General features: G+C 62.8%; 2 protein-coding genes across 5 annotated transcripts in view; both read left to right on the top strand.

Moving 5' to 3' along the window:
- Nucleotides 1-6,398, top strand: part of KIFC1 (kinesin family member C1) — a 7,422-nt gene extending 1,024 nt beyond the window's left edge. Inside the window, 17 exon segments of the mRNA XM_075019014.1 lie at nt 2-151; nt 263-327; nt 979-1,023; nt 1,170-1,386; nt 1,461-1,638; nt 2,377-2,544; nt 2,632-2,719; nt 2,722-2,759; nt 3,018-3,078; nt 3,081-3,133; nt 3,216-3,389; nt 3,477-3,644; nt 3,807-3,945; nt 4,451-4,590; nt 4,701-4,774; nt 4,852-4,927; nt 5,316-6,398. Of these exon segments, the coding sequence (XP_074875115.1) occupies nt 2-151; nt 263-327; nt 979-1,023; nt 1,170-1,386; nt 1,461-1,638; nt 2,377-2,544; nt 2,632-2,719; nt 2,722-2,759; nt 3,018-3,078; nt 3,081-3,133; nt 3,216-3,389; nt 3,477-3,644; nt 3,807-3,945; nt 4,451-4,590; nt 4,701-4,774; nt 4,852-4,927; nt 5,316-5,360 (1,879 nt within the window). The 3' untranslated portion in view covers nt 5,361-6,398.
- Nucleotides 6,399-7,171: 773 nt separating this feature from the next.
- On the top strand, nt 7,172-16,371 carry DAXX (death domain associated protein). Of its 4 annotated transcripts, XM_075019082.1 has the most exons (8): nt 9,281-9,427; nt 9,510-9,801; nt 10,734-11,550; nt 13,286-13,503; nt 13,570-13,792; nt 13,878-14,421; nt 15,272-15,452; nt 16,175-16,371. In XM_075019082.1, the coding sequence occupies exons 1-8, from the start codon at nt 9,408-9,410 to the stop codon at nt 16,232-16,234; spliced, it is 2,355 nt and encodes a 784-aa protein (XP_074875183.1). In that variant the 5' UTR covers nt 9,281-9,407; the 3' UTR covers nt 16,235-16,371. The 4 variants fall into 4 exon arrangements, with proteins under 4 accessions (XP_074875184.1, XP_074875186.1, XP_074875183.1 ...); XM_075019083.1 differs by lacking the exon at nt 9,281-9,427 and adding an exon at nt 7,172-7,597 and having other exon boundaries at nt 13,286-13,792; XM_075019085.1 differs by lacking the exon at nt 9,281-9,427 and adding an exon at nt 7,684-7,697 and having other exon boundaries at nt 13,286-13,792.
- Nucleotides 16,372-16,433: the final 62 nt, after the last annotated feature.

Raw genomic sequence — 16,433 nt, 5'->3', positions numbered from 1 at the left:
CCTCCGGGCGAGGCCCTGAAGAACGAAACGGCGGGCCCGCTGGCGGTCCCGACCCAGTTTTTTTCCCCGCCTGCCGGTGCGCAGTGCCCGGGCCAAGCGCCCAGCGGTCGGGCAGGAGGAAGAAGCGACCGTGGCGGCCGCTCCGGAGCAGGTAAAGCCCCGGTCAGGCCTCTCCGCCGCCACCGCCGCCGCCCGGCCCGGCCTCACCCCGTTCTCCTCACACAGAAACGGGCCCGGCCCACTCCCGCTGCCCCCGCTCCAGCCCGGACCGTCGGGGTGGTCGTGCCCCGCTCAAGCCTCTTAGTGTGGCGGCAGCGGCCAGGCCAGGTACGGGGGTACTGGGGCTGGGGGGGGCGGCGGCGGTGGGACTGGGATCAGTCTGGAGGGGGACGGGGAGGGGTGTTGGGACTGGGACAGGCACACGGTACGTGGGACTGGAATTGGAACTGGGGGGGGGGGGAGCGGTATTGGGAATGGGATTAGGGCTGGGGGATGACGACACTGGGATTGGGACTGGGGCTGGCTGAGATTGGGACGGGGGATGGGATGGGATTGAGACTGGGACACACACACGGGATGGGACTGAGAGGGGAGGGGGGATTGGGATTGGGGGGGCTGGGACTAGGGCAGATGGGACTGGGGATGAGACGGATTGGGACTGGGGATGAGACGGATTGGGACTGGGGGGGAACGACACTGGGAGGGGAGGTGGGATTGGGAATGGATGGGGGGGGCCAACACTGGAATGGGGATGAGGATACTGGGATGGGACTGGGAGGGGGACTGAGATTAAGACTAGGGATGGGATGCACCTGGGGGGGGAGACTGGTGGGGGAATGCTGGGAGCGGGTGGTGGGGAAAGACTCCTCCCAGTCCCTTACTGGGAACCAAGCAGCTCTGGGCTGGTCCCACCCCTGCCTGAGCAGGAAAGAGGGGGGGTATTACAGCCCAGCCCCCTCCCCCCCCATATTCCCCCAGCAGCCCCCCGAAAGGCCGCCTCAGCAGTAGCCGCGCCACGGGCTGGTGAGTGACAGGGGAACCGTCCTCAGGGTGAGGGGCTGAGCCCTCCCCATGTCCCCAACCAACCCCTTCAGTGTCCCCAAGGCCCCCCCATCCCCAACCAACCCCTTCAGTGTCCGCAAAGCCCCCCCCCCTTGATGTCCCTGCAGGTGCCCCCCCGCTGGCAGCAGCCCCCCCTCGCCCCAAACGAGCCGCTTGGGACCTGAAGGGCCAAGTGAGCGACTTGCGGGAGGCGTTGGGCAGCTGCCGGGAGAAGGTGCGAGGACTGGACGGGGAAAACCGGCTGCTACGGGAACAAGTGGGAACGCTCCAACGGGATTTACGGGAGCGGGAATCCCAGGAAAAAGACCTCAACCATCGCCTGGGGTAAGCTCCTGCCCCTTGAATCCCCTTAAAAAATCAGGGTACGCTTCTCTCAACATGTTTTCCCTCTTACACAGGACTCTCAGCGCAGAGCTGCTGGCTTGCCGGGAGGAATTGGCCCAGCGGCGGCGGGAAGCAGAGGATTTGGCGGCAGAGAAACAGCGGCTGGAGGAAGAGGTTGAACGGGGCGGACGGGCGCTGGCTGAGGCTGAAGGGAAGGCGCAGGATCTGGCCACTCGGTTGGAAGAGAGGGAGGTGGGTCACGGGGATGGAGCTGGTGGCGGGGGCGGTTGCTCCCCATTTTCCTTCAAAAAAAAAAAAATTTTTTTTTTAAAAAAAATGGTTTTGCACCCAAAGTCCCATGTAGGGAAGTGGAGGCATCTCAGGTCCCAAAATTGGGGCTGGTTTCTGTCCGTCCCCGCCCCCCCCCATGATGGGGGCCAGTTTCCACCCCCCAGGGATAGTTTTTGCCCCCACCGCCCCTCCACTACAACCAGGGCTGGTTTTCTCCCCCAACAGGGACAGGTTTTGCCCCCCACCACAACGGAGGCTGCTTTTTCTGCCCCAAAGGGGCTGTTTTCTGTCGTCCGTGTGTCCCCCCCGCCTCCAGGAGCAGGGCCGGCTTTCTCCACACACACACACCACCACCCTCCCCCCAAGCAGGGCCAATTTTCCACCCTGCTGGGGCTGATTTTTGCCCCCTCTACCATGACCAGGGGTGGGTTTTTACCCCCCCAGGGGCTGGTTTTTTTACCCCAATGGGGCCAATTTTACACCCCAATGGGGCTGATTTTTGCCCACCCCCCCACCAATCCAGGGCTGGTTTTCTCCATCAGCACTAATTTTACACCCCACCGGAGTCAGTTTTCACACCCTGCCACAACCAAGGCTCACTTTCCCCCCCCAAATGGGGTCAGTTTTTGCCCCACACCACAACCAGGGCTGTTGTTTCCCCCACACACACACCCTAAACCCCCTTTCTCTCCCCCCCAGGCAAAGCTGAAGCTGGCAGAGGAGACGCTGCAGCAACATGCAACACGGGCAGCAGAGCTGCAGGTGCAGGCAGCTGCCCAGGAGCAGCAGTTGGGACAACAGGAGGAACGACTCCACGGGCTGGAAATGGAGCGACGTCGTCTCCATAATCTCGTCCAGGAGCTCAAGGTGAAGCCCAGGAGGGTTTTTTTGGGGGGGCAAGCATCCAACCCCCCCGATTGTACCCCCAAAATCACAGCTTTTCTCCTTGCTCAGGGCAATATCCGTGTCTTCTGTCGTGTCCGGCCGGTGCTGCCCGAGGAAGAGGAGCGACAAAAGGGCCTGGAGCATCTCCATTTCCCCCCCAGGACAACAAGATGCTGGTGCTTTCCAGGCCAGAGGAAGTGAGTCGGTTTGGGGGTGCCCCCCCCCTTGTTTACCCCAGTTGGGGGGGGTTGAGGGTATCTCTGCTGCTGACAGACCCCTCAGCTGTCGTTAGTCCCTCTCTGATGAGCTGACTCAGCACTGACGCTTATAAAAATGAGATTTTTAAGGATAAAAGGGGGGGCGGTTAGCTGCTTCTGCTCACATGGAGGGAGTGAGGACAGAGTTGGGGACTTCCCCCCTCCAAAATCCTCCTTTTACGCCCTCTTTCCCCAAAGTCTCACGTGGGGCGTGAACGCCGGGGTGACATCCGTTACGACTTCAGCTTCGACCGTGTCTTCCCCCGAGTGCCTCGCAGCAGGAGATCTTTGAGGAGATCGCGTTGCTGGTGCAGGTGAGGGGGAGAGACCCCCCACACCAAAATCAGCCCCCTGAACCCCCAAAATCGCCCCCTCACCTCTGTTCCTCCCTTGCAGTCAGCGCTGGATGGATATCACGTCTGCATCTTCGCCTACGGACAGACGGGCAGTGGGAAGACTTACACCATGGAAGGACCGGACACGCTGGATCCCGAAACCAGGGGCATGATCCCACGGGCAGTGCAGCAGGTTTTCCGGGGAGCCCGAGAACTGACAGAAAAAGGTTGGGAAGTAAGTAAAACAAATAAAAAACCAGCATTGATTCTATTTGGGGGGGGGGGGGGGAATTTCTGAGCTTTTTGAAAACCGGGCGGGCAGTATGGTTTCACCGCCAGCTTCTTGGAGATCTACAATGAATCCTTACGGGATCTGTTGGCCGGCCGGCCAGAACGTGGAGCCGAGTTGGAAATCCGGCGAGTCAGCTCGACCAGCGAGGAACTGCACGTCCCCAACCTGCGTTGTGTCCCCGTCGCCTCCGAAGAGGAGGTAGGGGGAACCCCAAATTTCCACCCCTTCTTTAAAGCTCAGATTTAGGGGTGTAAGTGGTTTTTGTAGGGGTAACGGGGTGTCCCTGTCCTGTCGTCTGTGTCCGTCCGTCCTGTTGTCCGTGTTCCCCTCCCCCCCCCCCCCCCCCCCCCCCCCAAAAAGGTGCTGGGGTTGCTGCAAATGGCGGCTGCCAACCGCTCGGTGGCCCGGACAGCCCTGAATGACCGATCGTCCCGTAGCCACTGCGTCTTCCAGCTCCGCATCCGAGGCTCCAATCCTTCCCGGGACCTGCGCTGCGCCTGTGAGGGGGGGCTGTGGGGCCCTTTTTGGGGGGGCCCCTTGGGTTTGGGGACACCGTTTCAAGACCGCTGGTATGGGGTGAGGTTGGGGGGCATCTTTTAGGGGATCATGGGTTCAGGGCTACCTGGTTTGGGGCAAGACTTTGGGGGCCACCTCGTTTGGAGTGAGCACTTTTTGGGGGGGCCCCCACCTTTTCTGGGCTGCAGGGTTTGGGGTGAGCCCTTTTGGGGCCCTATGGGTTCAGGGTCCCCACTTTTGGTGTTACCAGTTGGGTGGGGCAGTGTCACTGGTTTGGGGTCACTGCTTTTGGGGGGAGCCTTTTAAGCCCCCCTCCCCACTTCTTGTGGGCCACGAGTGTAGGCTGAGCCCTTTTGGCCTCTTTCTTTTCAGAGCTACGGGGTTTGGGGTGAGCCCTTTTGGGGTTATGGGTTTGGGGTGAGTTATTTTGGGAGTGATGCTTTTTTGGGGTGCCCCCCCTCAGTTTTTTTCCTGTTCCCCCCCCCCAGCGGTGCTGAGCTTGGTGGACCTGGCGGGCAGCGAGCGGCTGGACAAGTCGCTGTCACGGGGGGAGCGGCTGCGGGAGACCCAGGCCATCAACACCAGCCTCTCCACCCTGGGGCTGGTCATCATGGCGCTCTCTAACAAGGTTTGAGGGGGGTCACTGGGGTTTGGGGGGGCCCTGGGGTTGGAGAAACCCTCTGGGGTTTTGGGGGGGGTCCTTAGAGCTCCCCTTCTTAACCCTTGTGATTCCCGCAGGAGCCCTATGTCCCTTATCGCAACAGCAAGCTGACGTACCTCCTGCAGAACTCCCTGGGGGGCTCTGCCAAGATGTGAGTGTGGAGGGGGTTAGGGGGGGCTGGGGGGGTTTTGGGGGGCCCCTACTGACACCCCCGTGTGTGTCCCCAAGGTTGATGTTTGTGAACATCTCGCCTTTGGAGGAGAACTTTGCTGAGTCCCTCAATTCTCTGCGCTTTGCCAGCAAGGTGGGGGGGTTTGGGGGGCCTGGGTTTGGGGGGGTGAGGGGGTCGGGAGGGCTGATTTGGGGGGTCAAGGGAGTGGGTTGGGGGTGGGGAGCCAAAGGTGTGGTCTTTTTGGTGTTTTTTGGGTGGGGGGGTGATTTGGGATGGGGGAGACTAGGAAATTGGGGGGGCCAGGGGAGTGTTTAGGGGCAGGGTATGGGGGGGACGGTTTGGGGGGGCTGGGGTGGGTAGTTTTTTGGGAGGGGGGTGATTTGGGGGAGTTGGCGTGGGGCTGTTTTGGGGGCTGGGGGGGCTATTTTGGGGGGGTGGAGGGGGAGAGGCGTAGGGGTTTGGGGAGGACATTTAGGGGGGTCCAGGGCTTCCTCCCACACCCACCTCCCCCTCCCCATAGGTGAACGAGTGCGTGGTGGGCACAGCCCACGCCAACCGGAAGTAGCCCCCTCCCAGGTCCCGCCTCCGCCGTTTCACCGTTTTTAGACATCCCCAATAAAAGGTTCTCCTGCGGCCGGGGCTGATTGGTTGCTGGCGGTCACGTGTCCTTAGAAGGGGAGAGCGAAAATGGCCCCGTCCACAGGGGAGCCGGCGCTGGGGATACCGCACGTTGATTGGCTGCGTCTTGTACGGTAGCATGGCGGCGCCAGTGCGGGCCTACTTCCGGTTTTGCGGGGAGCGCATGGCAGGGGGTCGCCGTCTTAAAGGCGCAGCGGCCCCGCTAAACGGCCGTGGGGCTATAGGGGATGTGGGGTGGGGATGTGTAAGGGTAGAGGGCTATGGGGCAGCCCTATATGGGCGGGGGGGGGCTATAGAGGGCCAGGGCCCTATGGGGAGGGTTGGGGGAGTGACCCTAGATGAGGCCATTTAACCCATTTTTGGGAAAATTGGCTGAAACTGCTATGTCTTTTATCATCCCTGGGGTTTCATAAAATTAAAGAGTTAATAAAGTTAGAAGTAAAGAATGAATCCAAATTCTGGCAGTTTGGGGTCACCTTTTGCTTTGCTCCTTCCCATTTTGGGTGGAAAAGGGCACAATTCCAGTCATATTTTGAAATTTAGGTGGGAGGACAGCGGAATCGGGGCACAGGAGCTGAGAGTTAATGCCTTTATAATGCTACATCAAATTTCACCTCAAAACCAAGTGATTTTGGGGTGGTTTTGCTTTTAATATCACAATGTCTGTTTTTATACCCAGCCGGAGTATTGTATTTACCATATTTGTAATATATTACACTGAAAACCTGTTGCCTTTAATTGCTTTTTAATTTCCTCACCATGTTGCTGCAAATGACCCCAAAACCTGCCATGATTTCTCCGCTTTCAGCCTCAAAATCTGGATTATTAGGGAAGAGAGGAATGTGTGAGTAAATGCATACATCTATATTCTCCTACATACATATATACCCTCCTCCACACATATACAACCATCAAATCCTGTCTTTATCCTCTCTTCATTGCTCCACAGCCTTGTGCTATATCCACATTCATTAAATATGGTGCTTTTTCAGCTCCGTTACCCGTTTTACTTCATTTTTGCTCTACTTGAGCAGCTGCCACTCCTTTTTTCCCCCCAGTTTTTCCCTGTAAATTTGGAAGCTGGGGGGGGGCTTTAGGGAATTGGGGAAACCTCTGGCATTAAGCCGTACCCAACCCTTTCCTGCTCCCTTGGAGGAACCAGTCTCCTCCAACGGGCTCCATTTTAATTCATTCTTTCTTGTGAGATATTTGAGGTAAATGGGAGGGGGTGGGTTTAGTCCTGTTTAATGATTTTATAGTTGGGTTAAGGGCAGCAGCGCCTCCCCAGAGCCCTTTGCTGCCCTGTTTTGGTCAAAGCAATATTAATTATGATGAATAATTCACTCTCAAGCCCCAGGGTTGTGGATTCTGTACCTGACATGAGGCTCAGGCTCCTCTCCACCCCCCCGAGGTGCTGGGACTGGGCTGCTGTCTCCCCTCTGTCTCACATTCTCCTCAGACCCCACCACACGAAGCCGAAAGGGTCCCGGGAAACACCAGGGACTCCTTCAGCCTCGGTTCCCCTGTCCCGTCAGCCTTTCCCGGCTCCGCTACCTTCCCCCTCCCCGTTCAGCTTCGGGTCGCGTAATGGCGGCGGTTCCCCTCACGCCGCCGTACTGCGCATGCGCCAACGCGCCGAGCAAGGGACGGACGGTGGCGAGTGCTTTTCGGCCGCCGTAGCTCCGCGCATGCGCAATACCCCCCCTCCCGTCGGCGCCATCTTCTCGCCCGTCGGCGCGCCTGCGCACTGCCGTCTCTCCCGGCCGGTCGCCCTCCGCGGCGAGAACGGCGCTGACGGACCGGTACCGGGCCCGGCGTTTCCCGCCGCTTTCCCCTCCTTCCTCCCGGGCTGTAGGCGGTGTTGAAGGGGGGGGTTATGACGCGCTCCGGCGGCGGGGAAAATGGCGGCGCCCTGGGGCCTCCGCCGCCGCCCGCTCCCGCTCCCTCGCCGTGCGCCAACATGGCGGCGCCGCCCCGCGGCCCCGGATGAGAAGCGACGCGTCGATTGGCTTTCCCGCCGCGACCCCGCCCCCTCCTTGTACGGTGTCATGGCGGCGCCCGCTTCCCCGGTCCGGTCGAGTCCTACTTCCGGTCTTGCGCAGTACGCGGCGGCCGCCGCTCGGTGTGGCGGCGCTCGGGCGCCGGAACGGACCGAGGAGGCGGGTGAGCGGCGGCGGGGGCGGGGCGGGGCGCGGCGCGAGGGGGCGGGGCGAAGCGGCGGGCGGGGCTGGAGCGAGGAAGGGGGGGGGGGGGGGAGCGATCGGTAGGGGCGGGGGCGGCCGGAGCTGGGGGGCACCGGGCCCGGGGGGGGACCGGGAAGGGGGGGGGGAGAATTGGGGTGCGGGGGCTGGGGGGGGGCTGGGGAGTATTGGGGTGGGGGGAGATTGGGGTGCGGGGGAGACTGGGGGGGTGCAGAGTTTGGGGGGGCTGGGGAGTATTGGGGTGCAGGGGCTGGGGGGGAAAATTGGGGTGCAGAGACTGGGGGGGCGTAGAGCCGGGAGGGGGCTGGGGAGTATTGGGGTGCAGAGCTTGGGGGGGGAAATTGGGGTGCAGGAGCTGAGGGGGGACACTGGGGGGGGTGTAGAGCCTGGGGGGGGGGGCTGGAGAGTATTGGGGTGCAGAGCCTGGGGGGGAAAATTGGGGTGCAAAGCCTGGGGGTTTGGGGAGTATTGGGGTGCAAAGCCTGGGGGGGAATATTGGGGTGCAGGAGCTGAGGGGGGAGACTGGGGGGGTGCAGAGCCTGGGGGGGGCTGGGGAGTATTGGGGTGCAGAGCCTGGGGGGGAAAATTGGGGTGCAGGAGCTGAGGGGGGACACTGGGGGGGTGTAGAGCCTGGGGGGTGGGCTGGAGAGTATTGGGGTGCAGAGCCTGGGGGGGAAAATTGGGGTGCAAAGCCTGGGGGTTTGGGGAGTATTGGAGTGCAAAGCCTGGGGGGGGAAATTGGGGTGCAGGAGCTGAGAGGGGAGACTGGGGGGGTAAAGAGCCTGGGGGGGGGCTGGAGAGTATTGGGGTGCAGAGCCTGGGGGGGAAAATTGGGGTGCAAAGCCTGGGGGTTTGGGGAGTATTGGGGTGCAGAGCCTGGGGGGGAAAATTGGGGTGCAGGAGCTGAGGGGGAACACTGGGGGGTGTAGAGCCTGGGGGGGGGCTGGAGAGTATTGGGGTGCAGAGCCTGGGGGGGAAAATTGGGGTGCAAAGCCTGGGGGTTTGGGGAGTATTGGGGTGCAAAGCCCCGGGGGGAAAATTGGGGTGCAGGAGCTGAGGGGGGAGACTGGGGGGGTGCAGAGCTGGGGGGGGCTGGGGAGTATTGGGGTGCAGGGGCTGCGGGGGCTGGGGAATGTGGGGGTGCAGAGCCTAGGGGGGTTAGGGGTGGATTGGGGGGAGCTAGGGGCCATGGGGTGGGAGTATTGGGGTGCAGGGGCTGGGGGGGAAACTGGAGGGTGCAGAGCTGGGGGGGGGCTGGGGAATATTGGGGTGCGGAGTCTGGGGGGGGGCACTGGGGGGTGCGAAGCTGGGGGGGCTGGGGACTATTGGGGTACAGAGCTTGAGGGTCAGGGAGTATTGGGGTGCAGAGGCTGGGGGGCTGGGGGGCATGGAGGAGGACTATTGGGGTGCAGAGCTGGGGGTCATGGGGAGCAGGAGAGTATTGGGGTGCAAAGCCTGGGGGGAGGGGGAGACTGGGGGGGTGCAGAGCTGGGGGGGCAGAACTTGGGGCACAGAGTAAATGTTGGGGTACAGAGCCCGGGGGGGGGGCTGTGGGCTGCAGGTGAGTGTTGGGGTGCAAGGCCCAGAATACACAGCAAATATTGGGGTGCAGAGCCCGGGAGGATGGGGACCGGGGGGTGCAGGCGAGTTTTGGGGTGCATGTGAGTTTTGGGGTGCAGCACCCGAGCGAACAGGGGCCATGGGGGCTGGGGGAGTATTGGGGTGCAGAGCCAGGGGTGCACAGCAAATATCGGGGTGCAGAGCCTGGTGGGATGGGGACTGGGGGGTGCAGGTGAGTTTTGGGGTGCAGGTGAGCCCCAGGCTACAGAGTTGGGGGTGGTACTGGTTTGCTGACCCCCCCTTTCTCCCCCCAGGAACCCCCGTGAGGCCGCCTGCACTCGGCAGGGGGGTCCCCCAAACTGGGATGCCCCTGCGCCCCTGAACCCCACCCTGGCCATGGCGGCCCCCCAGCCCAGCAGCATCATCGTGCTGGATGACGAGGACGAGGGGGTCCCCGAAATCCCCCACGCCCCCCCCAGTACCTCCACGGCCCCCCCCGAATCCTCCCAACCCAATGGGGGACCCCCCAGCAGCCCGGGGCCCCCCCAAAGCGGGGGGAAAGCGGGGGGCAGCTACAAGGCGGAAAATGAGCGGCTATTCAGTGAGGTGAGACCGGGTCCCTTTTTTGGGGGGGGGGTGTCCCCTTTCGTGGGGTGTCCCCTCCCTGGAGTGTCACCCCCCCCACTTCGGTGCCACCCTCACCTCTGGCTAGGTGGGGGTCCCCAAAATAGGTCACACTTTCTTCATCACCCTTGGGAGAGGGGGTTTGGGGGGGGGGGGGTGATGGGGACATCCTTGGGGACATCTGTCCCCGTGTCACCTTGATGTCTCCGTCCCCCATCGGTGTCTCCGTGTCACCGCGTGTGTTGATGTCACCCAGGAGTTTCTGCGTCACCTCAATGTCTGTCCCCTGTTGGCATTTCCACATCACCTCCTGTCGCCGTGTCACCTTGGGGTCTCTGTGTGTCCCCCCCTCCCAGCTTGTCCATGTCACTTCCGTGTCCCCCACTATTTCCATGTCACTTTAATGTCTTTATTCTATGTTGGTGTCTCCACGTCCCTTTGTGTCTTGGTGTCACCTCAGTGTCTTTGTCCCCTGTTGGCATCTCCATGTCCCTTCTTGCCTCTACGTCTCCTCCTGTCTCGGTGTCACCCCATGTCCACGTGTCACCTCGGTGTCTCTGTTTCCCTTTTGGTGTCTCCGTGTCACCTTCATGTCCCCCGTGCTTCTGTCCCCCCTCGACATCTCCATGTCTTCTTGGCGTCTCCACCTCATCTCAGCATCTCCGTGTTCCCCCGGGTGTCCTTGTGCCACCTCAGTGTCACCACCAACCCTCAGTGTCTCTGTCCCCCCTCCATCACCTCTGTCATCCCCCCCCCCCGGGTGACTCTGTCCCCCCTCCATCGCTTCTATGTCCCCGGTGGGTATCTCCATTTCCCCTCCATCATCTCCCTGTCCCCCCCCCAGCTGTCCCCGTGCCATCTCAGGGTCTCCATCCCCCTCTCACCCCTCTCCCCATGTCCCCCGCACCCCGCAGTTCCTGGAGCTCTGCACCCACTTGACGGAGGAGCACCCCGAGGTGATCCCCTTCCTCTCCGGCCGTCACCAAAAAGCCAGCCCGGATTTTTTGGCCTCAGCCGAACTCCGCAATGTCCTCAGCCGCTGCCTGAGCCGCGTCCGGATGCGTCGCAACAAAGTCTACGTCTACATCAACGAGCTCTGCACTGTCCTCAAAGCCCACACGCTACGTCGCAAGCTCCCCCTCGCCTCCGCTCCCCCCGTCGCCACCTCGCCGTCTCCGCCGCAGCCCCCCGCCTCGCCGCAATCCCCCGCTTCGCCCGTCGCCGGTTCTTCCCGCCCTCCCAGCGGTTCCAAACGCCAAATCCGTTACTTGGAGAATCTCCTGCGCGTCTACATGGGAGAGATCCGGCGGTTACAGGAACGGGAGCTGGATTTGGCCGAGTTGGACAGCGAGGACTCGACCTACCTGCAGGAGAGCCGGCTCAAGCGGAAGATGATGCGAATCTTCGAACGGCTTTGCCAGCTCAAGCAATGCAGCAGCTTGACGGGACGCGTCATCGAGCAACGCATCCAGTACCGCGGCACCCGCTACCCCGAGGTCAACCGCCGCATCGAGCGCTTCATCAACCGCCCTGAGGCTTTTCCCGACTACACCGATATCCTCAAGGTCATCCAAAAAGCTAGCGCCCGGCACAGTTTGGGTTTGGCTCGACGGCAGATGGAGAGCATGGCTCAGGACGCCTTCCGGGAGGTGGGCAACCGGCTGCAGGAGCGACGCCACCTCGATCTGGTCTACAACTTCGGCAGCCACCTGACGGATCAGTATCGGCCGGGTGAGGGGGCAGTGGAGCTCGTGGTGGGGTGATGGAGGTCGTGGGGGGATGATGGAGCTCGTAGGGGGATGATGGAGCTTGTAGGGGGATGATGGAGCTCGTAGGGGGATGGTGGAACTGGGGGGGGGGGTGATGGAGGTCATGAAGAAACGATGGAGCTTGTAGTGGGGTGGTGTAGCTCATGGAAAATGATGTAGCTCATGATGGGGGTGATGGACCTTGTAGTGGGGTGTTGGAGCTCATGGTGGGGGTGATGGAGGTTGTAGGGGTGGTGGAGCTCATGGAGGGAAGATGGAGCTCATGGTGGGGATGATGGAGCTTGTAGGGGGGTGGTGGAGGTCATGGAGGGGTGATGGAGCTCGTGGGGAATGATGGAACTTGTGAGGGGGTAATGGAGCTCATGGAGGGATGATGGAGCTTTTGGGGTGGTGGAGGTCATGGAGGGGTGGTGGAGCTCGTAGGGGGGTGATGGAACTTGGGGTGGAGCTCCTGGTGGGCATGATGGAGCTTGTGGAGGGGTGATGGAGCTTGTGGAGGGGTGATGGAGGTTGTGGAGGGGGTAATGGAGGTCAAGGAAGGATGATGGAACTTGTGGGGGAGTGATGGAGGTCATGGGATGGTGGAACTTGTTGGGGGGTGATGGAGCTCAGGGAAGGATGATGGAACTTGGGGGGTGATGGAGTTTTTGGGGCGGTGGAGGTCGTGGAGGGTTGGTGGAGCTCATAGGGGGGTGATGGAACTTGTGAGGGGGTGGTGGAGCTCATGGTGGGTGTGATGGAGCTTGTAGAAGGGTGGTGGAGGTCACGGAGGGGTGATGGAGGTCATGGGGGGATGATGGAACTTGGGGGGTGGAGCTTGTGGGGGGTGGAGGTCATGGAAGGATGGTGGAGCTGGTAGGGGGGTGATGGACGTCATAGATGATGGAGCTGAAAAATGGGTGATGGCGCTCATGGGAGGGAAGATGGAGGTGACAGAGTTCACATGGTGGTGATGGAGCTCACAGAGACGTGACAGCTGGTGGGGGGGTGATGGATGTCATGAGGAGGGTAATGGAGCTCGTGGGAGAGTGGTGGAGCTCACAGAGGGGTGATGGAGCTCGTGGGGGCGTTAATGGAACTGCTGGAGGATGATGGAGCTTATAGAGGAGTAGTGGAGCTCCTTGAGGGGTGCTGGTGCTCTTAGAGGGATGATGGAGCTCCTGGGGAGCTGATGGAGCTGGTGGGCGGTGATGGAGCTCCGGCAGAGGTGACGTAGCTGGTGGAGAGGTGATGGAACTGGTGAAGAGTGACGGAGCTCCAGGAGAGGTGATGGAGGTGGTGGAGAGTGATGGAGCTGGTGGAGCTTCTGGAGGGGTGATGGAGCTCATGGAGGGGAAATGGAGCTCCAGGAGAGGTGATGGAGCTGGCGGAGTGTAATGGAGCTCCTGGAGAATTGGTGGAGCTGGTGGAGGGTGATGGAGCTCCTGGAGAGGTGGTGGAGCTGGTGAAGGGTGATGGAGCTAGTGGGGGGTTCTGGAGCTCCTGGGGAGGTGATGGAGCTGGTGAAGGGTGATGGAGCTCCTGGAGAAGTGGTGGAGCGGTGATGGAGCTGGTGGAGGGTGATGGAGCTGGTGAAGGGTTCTGGAGCTCCTGGTGGGTGCTGGAGCCCAGACGCTGGATCGAGGCGGGGGGTCGCGGTGGTGTCAACCGCCTGCCACCCCCCTGACCTCCACCCCTGCCCCCCATCCCACCCGCAGGGACGGATCCGGCCCTGATGGACCCCGAACTGGCCAAACGTCTGCGGAAGAACCGGACGGTGGCCCTGACCCGGCTGGACAATGTCATCTCCCACTACGCCCAGCTGCAGGATGAGAGCGAAGAGGAAGAGCGCGGGCGCAAGCGGGCAGCCCGGCAGCAGGGACCCCCCCCCGTCCCCCCCGGGGGTCCCTCGCCGCCCCCTGCGCCCCTGGCCGAGGTGAGGGGGGACGGGGACGGGGACGGGGACAAGGACAAACCCACCCTGAGACCTTCCGTCCCGCAGAGCCAGGAGGGAGCAGCAGGGAAGAGCCAGGAGGAAGAGGACGAGGAAGACTCGGAGGAGGAAGACTCGGAGGAAGAAGAAGAGGAGGAGGAAGAGGAGGAGGAGGAAGAGGAAGATGACTTCTCCGAGGCCGACGTCAGCCAGGGCAAAGCCGAGGAGGAGGAGGGGGAGGAGGAGGAGGCCGAGCGCGGCGATGAAGGCAGCGAGGCGGCCCCCGCGCAGGGTGGGTAGCGACGCACCGGGGACACGGGGACGGGGACGTCACCCCACTAAAGCCACCCCCCCGCTTCCTTCCCCGTACCCTCCAGGCGATGCCGGTTCGGGGCAGCAGAGCCCGCGGCGGCACTCGTCACCGGCCAAGGACGCGGCGGCGGCACCGGTGACACCGCGACCGCCGGCCGGTGAGGAAGAAGAGGCGACGAAGGAAACGCCCGGTTGGAGCCCCGTGCCCGAACTTTTCGTCTTGGAGATCGAGACGTTACCGTTAGAACCCGGCGAGACCTCCCCGTTCTCTCCGCACCCCCCCGGGGGTTCCGAGGCCACCCCAAAAGCTGCTCCCCCCTCGCCGCAACCCTCCGAGCCCCCCCCGCCGGCCCCCCCCTCCCCGGATGCCGTATCCTCCCGGACTGTGGCCGAGGAGCCGGAGTCGGGTGGGGAACGGTGCCCGCTCTGGACTTGTCCCCCCCCCAAAGGGAAACGACCCCCATCTGAAAGCCCCCAACCCTTAGAGAATGGCGGGGGGGGGAACGGGGGTGAGGGGGGGGGCACCACTATCAGCTCCACCAGCTTTAATGGCAGCACTGAGCCCCCCCCCCGTAAGCGGAGCCGGCTGGACCTGCCCGCCGGTGTCAGGTATGGGGGTCCTGGGGTGGGGTCGGGGGTTAGGAGGTCCATGGGGGGGTCTAGGAGGGGTCTGGGGGGTCCTGGGGGGTCTCGGAGTGGTCTGAGGGGTCCTAGGGAGGGGTCTAAGGGGTCCTAGGGGGTGTCTGGGGGGGTCTAGGAGGGGTCTGAGAGGTCTGGGGGGTCCTAGGGGGGGTCTGAATGGGCCTTGGGGGTCCTGGGGGGTCTCGGAGTGGTCTGAGGGGTCCTAGGGAGGGGTCTAAGGGGTCCTAGGGGGTGTCTAGGGATCCTAGGGGGTGTCTAGGAGGGGTCTGAGAGGTCTGGGGGGTCCTAGGGGGGGGTCTGAAGGGGCCTTGGGGGTCTGGAGGGGGTTCTAGAGGGGTCTGAGGGGTCCTAGGGGGGGTCTGGGGGGTCCTAGGGGGGTCTAGGAGAGGTCTGAGAGGTCTCAGGGGTCCTAGGGGGGGTCTGGAGGGGTCTTGGGGGTCTGGAGGGGGGATCTAGAGGGGTCTGGGGGGTCCTAGGAGGGGTTCCAGGGGCTCAGGGCCAGGTCTGGGGGGGGTTAATGGGGTCTGGGGAGGGGGCAGAATTGGGTTGGGGGGGTAATGGGGTTCAGAGGGGTACAATGGGGTTAAAAGGGGGTAACAAGCTCTGAGGTGGGGGTAACAAGGTCTGAGGGGGGAGTATAGAATGGCGTCTGGGGGGGTAACAGGGTCTGGGGGCGTTAGAATGGGGTCCAGGGGGGTAGAATGGGGTCCAGGGAGTACTGGGGTCTGGGGGGGGGGTATAACAGGGTCGGGGGGGGCGTAGAAGGGAGTCCAGGGGGATAACGGTGTTGTCGTCCATGTGTGTGTGTCCCCCCCAGCCCCTGCATTGAGGTGCACAGTGTGGGCTCAGAGGAGGAGGAGGAGGGGGGGCCCGGGGGGCTGCCCCCCCCACCCCGACACAGCCCCCTGCCCGACTCCACTCGGGCCGACTCCCCCGGCAGGGACCTGGTGAGCAGCTCCCAGGGCAGCCCCCACCGCCTTCCCCACAAGGCCTGCAAGGTGAGGGGGGGTCCTGGGGGGGTCCCTCTGCTCTCCTGGGGAGTCTTGGGGGGTCTCTGTCCTGTCCTGGGGGGGTCCCTGTGCTATCCTGGGGGTCTTGGGGGTCTCTGTCCTGTCCTGGGGGGTCCTGGGGCTCCCTCTGTTCTCCTGGAGGGTCCTGGGGGGGGGGGTCCCTGTTTTGTCCTGAGAGGTCTTGGGGGGGGGGTCCCTGTGCTGTCTTGGGGGTCCCTGTGCTGTCCTGGGGGGCTCTCTGTGCTGTTCTGGGGTGTCTTGGGGGTCTCTATCCTGTCCTGGGGGGTTCCTGTGCTTTTCGGGGGGGTCTTGGGGGTCTCTATCCTGTCCTGGGGGGTCCCTGTGCTTTTCTGGGGGGTCTTGGGGGTCTCTATCCTGTCCTGGGGGGTCCCTGTGCTTTTCTGGGGGGGTCTTGGGGGGTCTCTGTCCTGTCCTAGGGGGGTCCCTATGCTCTCCTGGGGGGTCTTGGGGGTCTCTATCCTGTCCTGGGGGGTCCCTGTGCTCTCCTGGGGGGTCTTGGGGGTCTCTATCCTGTCCTGAGGGGGTCCCCGTGCTGTTTTGGGGGTCCATGTCCTGCTCTGGGATTTCCTGGGGGTCCCTGGTCCCACCCTGGGGGTCCCTAAAATGCCCTGGGGGGGGTTGTCCCTGCATTGCCTGGGGGGTCCTGGGGGTCCCTAGCCCCCCCTCCCCCGTTGACACCCCCCCCCCAGACCAGCGTGGCAACACAGTGCGACCCCGAGGAGATCATCGTGCTCTCGGACTCGGATTAGCCCCGCCCCCTTTTTCGGATGGACCCCGCCCCCCCTTTTTTCCCCCGGACTGGCCCCGCCCCCTCTTCGGACTGTCCCCGCCCACCCCTCGGACTGGCCCCGCCTCCACCCAAATAAAGCTCCGTTTTGTTACTGCGCCGGCGGCGCGGTCCCTTTAAGAGCCCCCGCGTGGGCGGGGCCTTAGAGGGGCGGAGCGCAG

This window comes from Buteo buteo, chromosome 32 (assembly GCF_964188355.1).
Source record: "Buteo buteo chromosome 32, bButBut1.hap1.1, whole genome shotgun sequence".
Lineage (NCBI taxonomy): Eukaryota > Metazoa > Chordata > Aves > Accipitriformes > Accipitridae > Buteo > Buteo buteo.
This window is presented reverse-complemented; position numbering and strand designations above follow the sequence as displayed.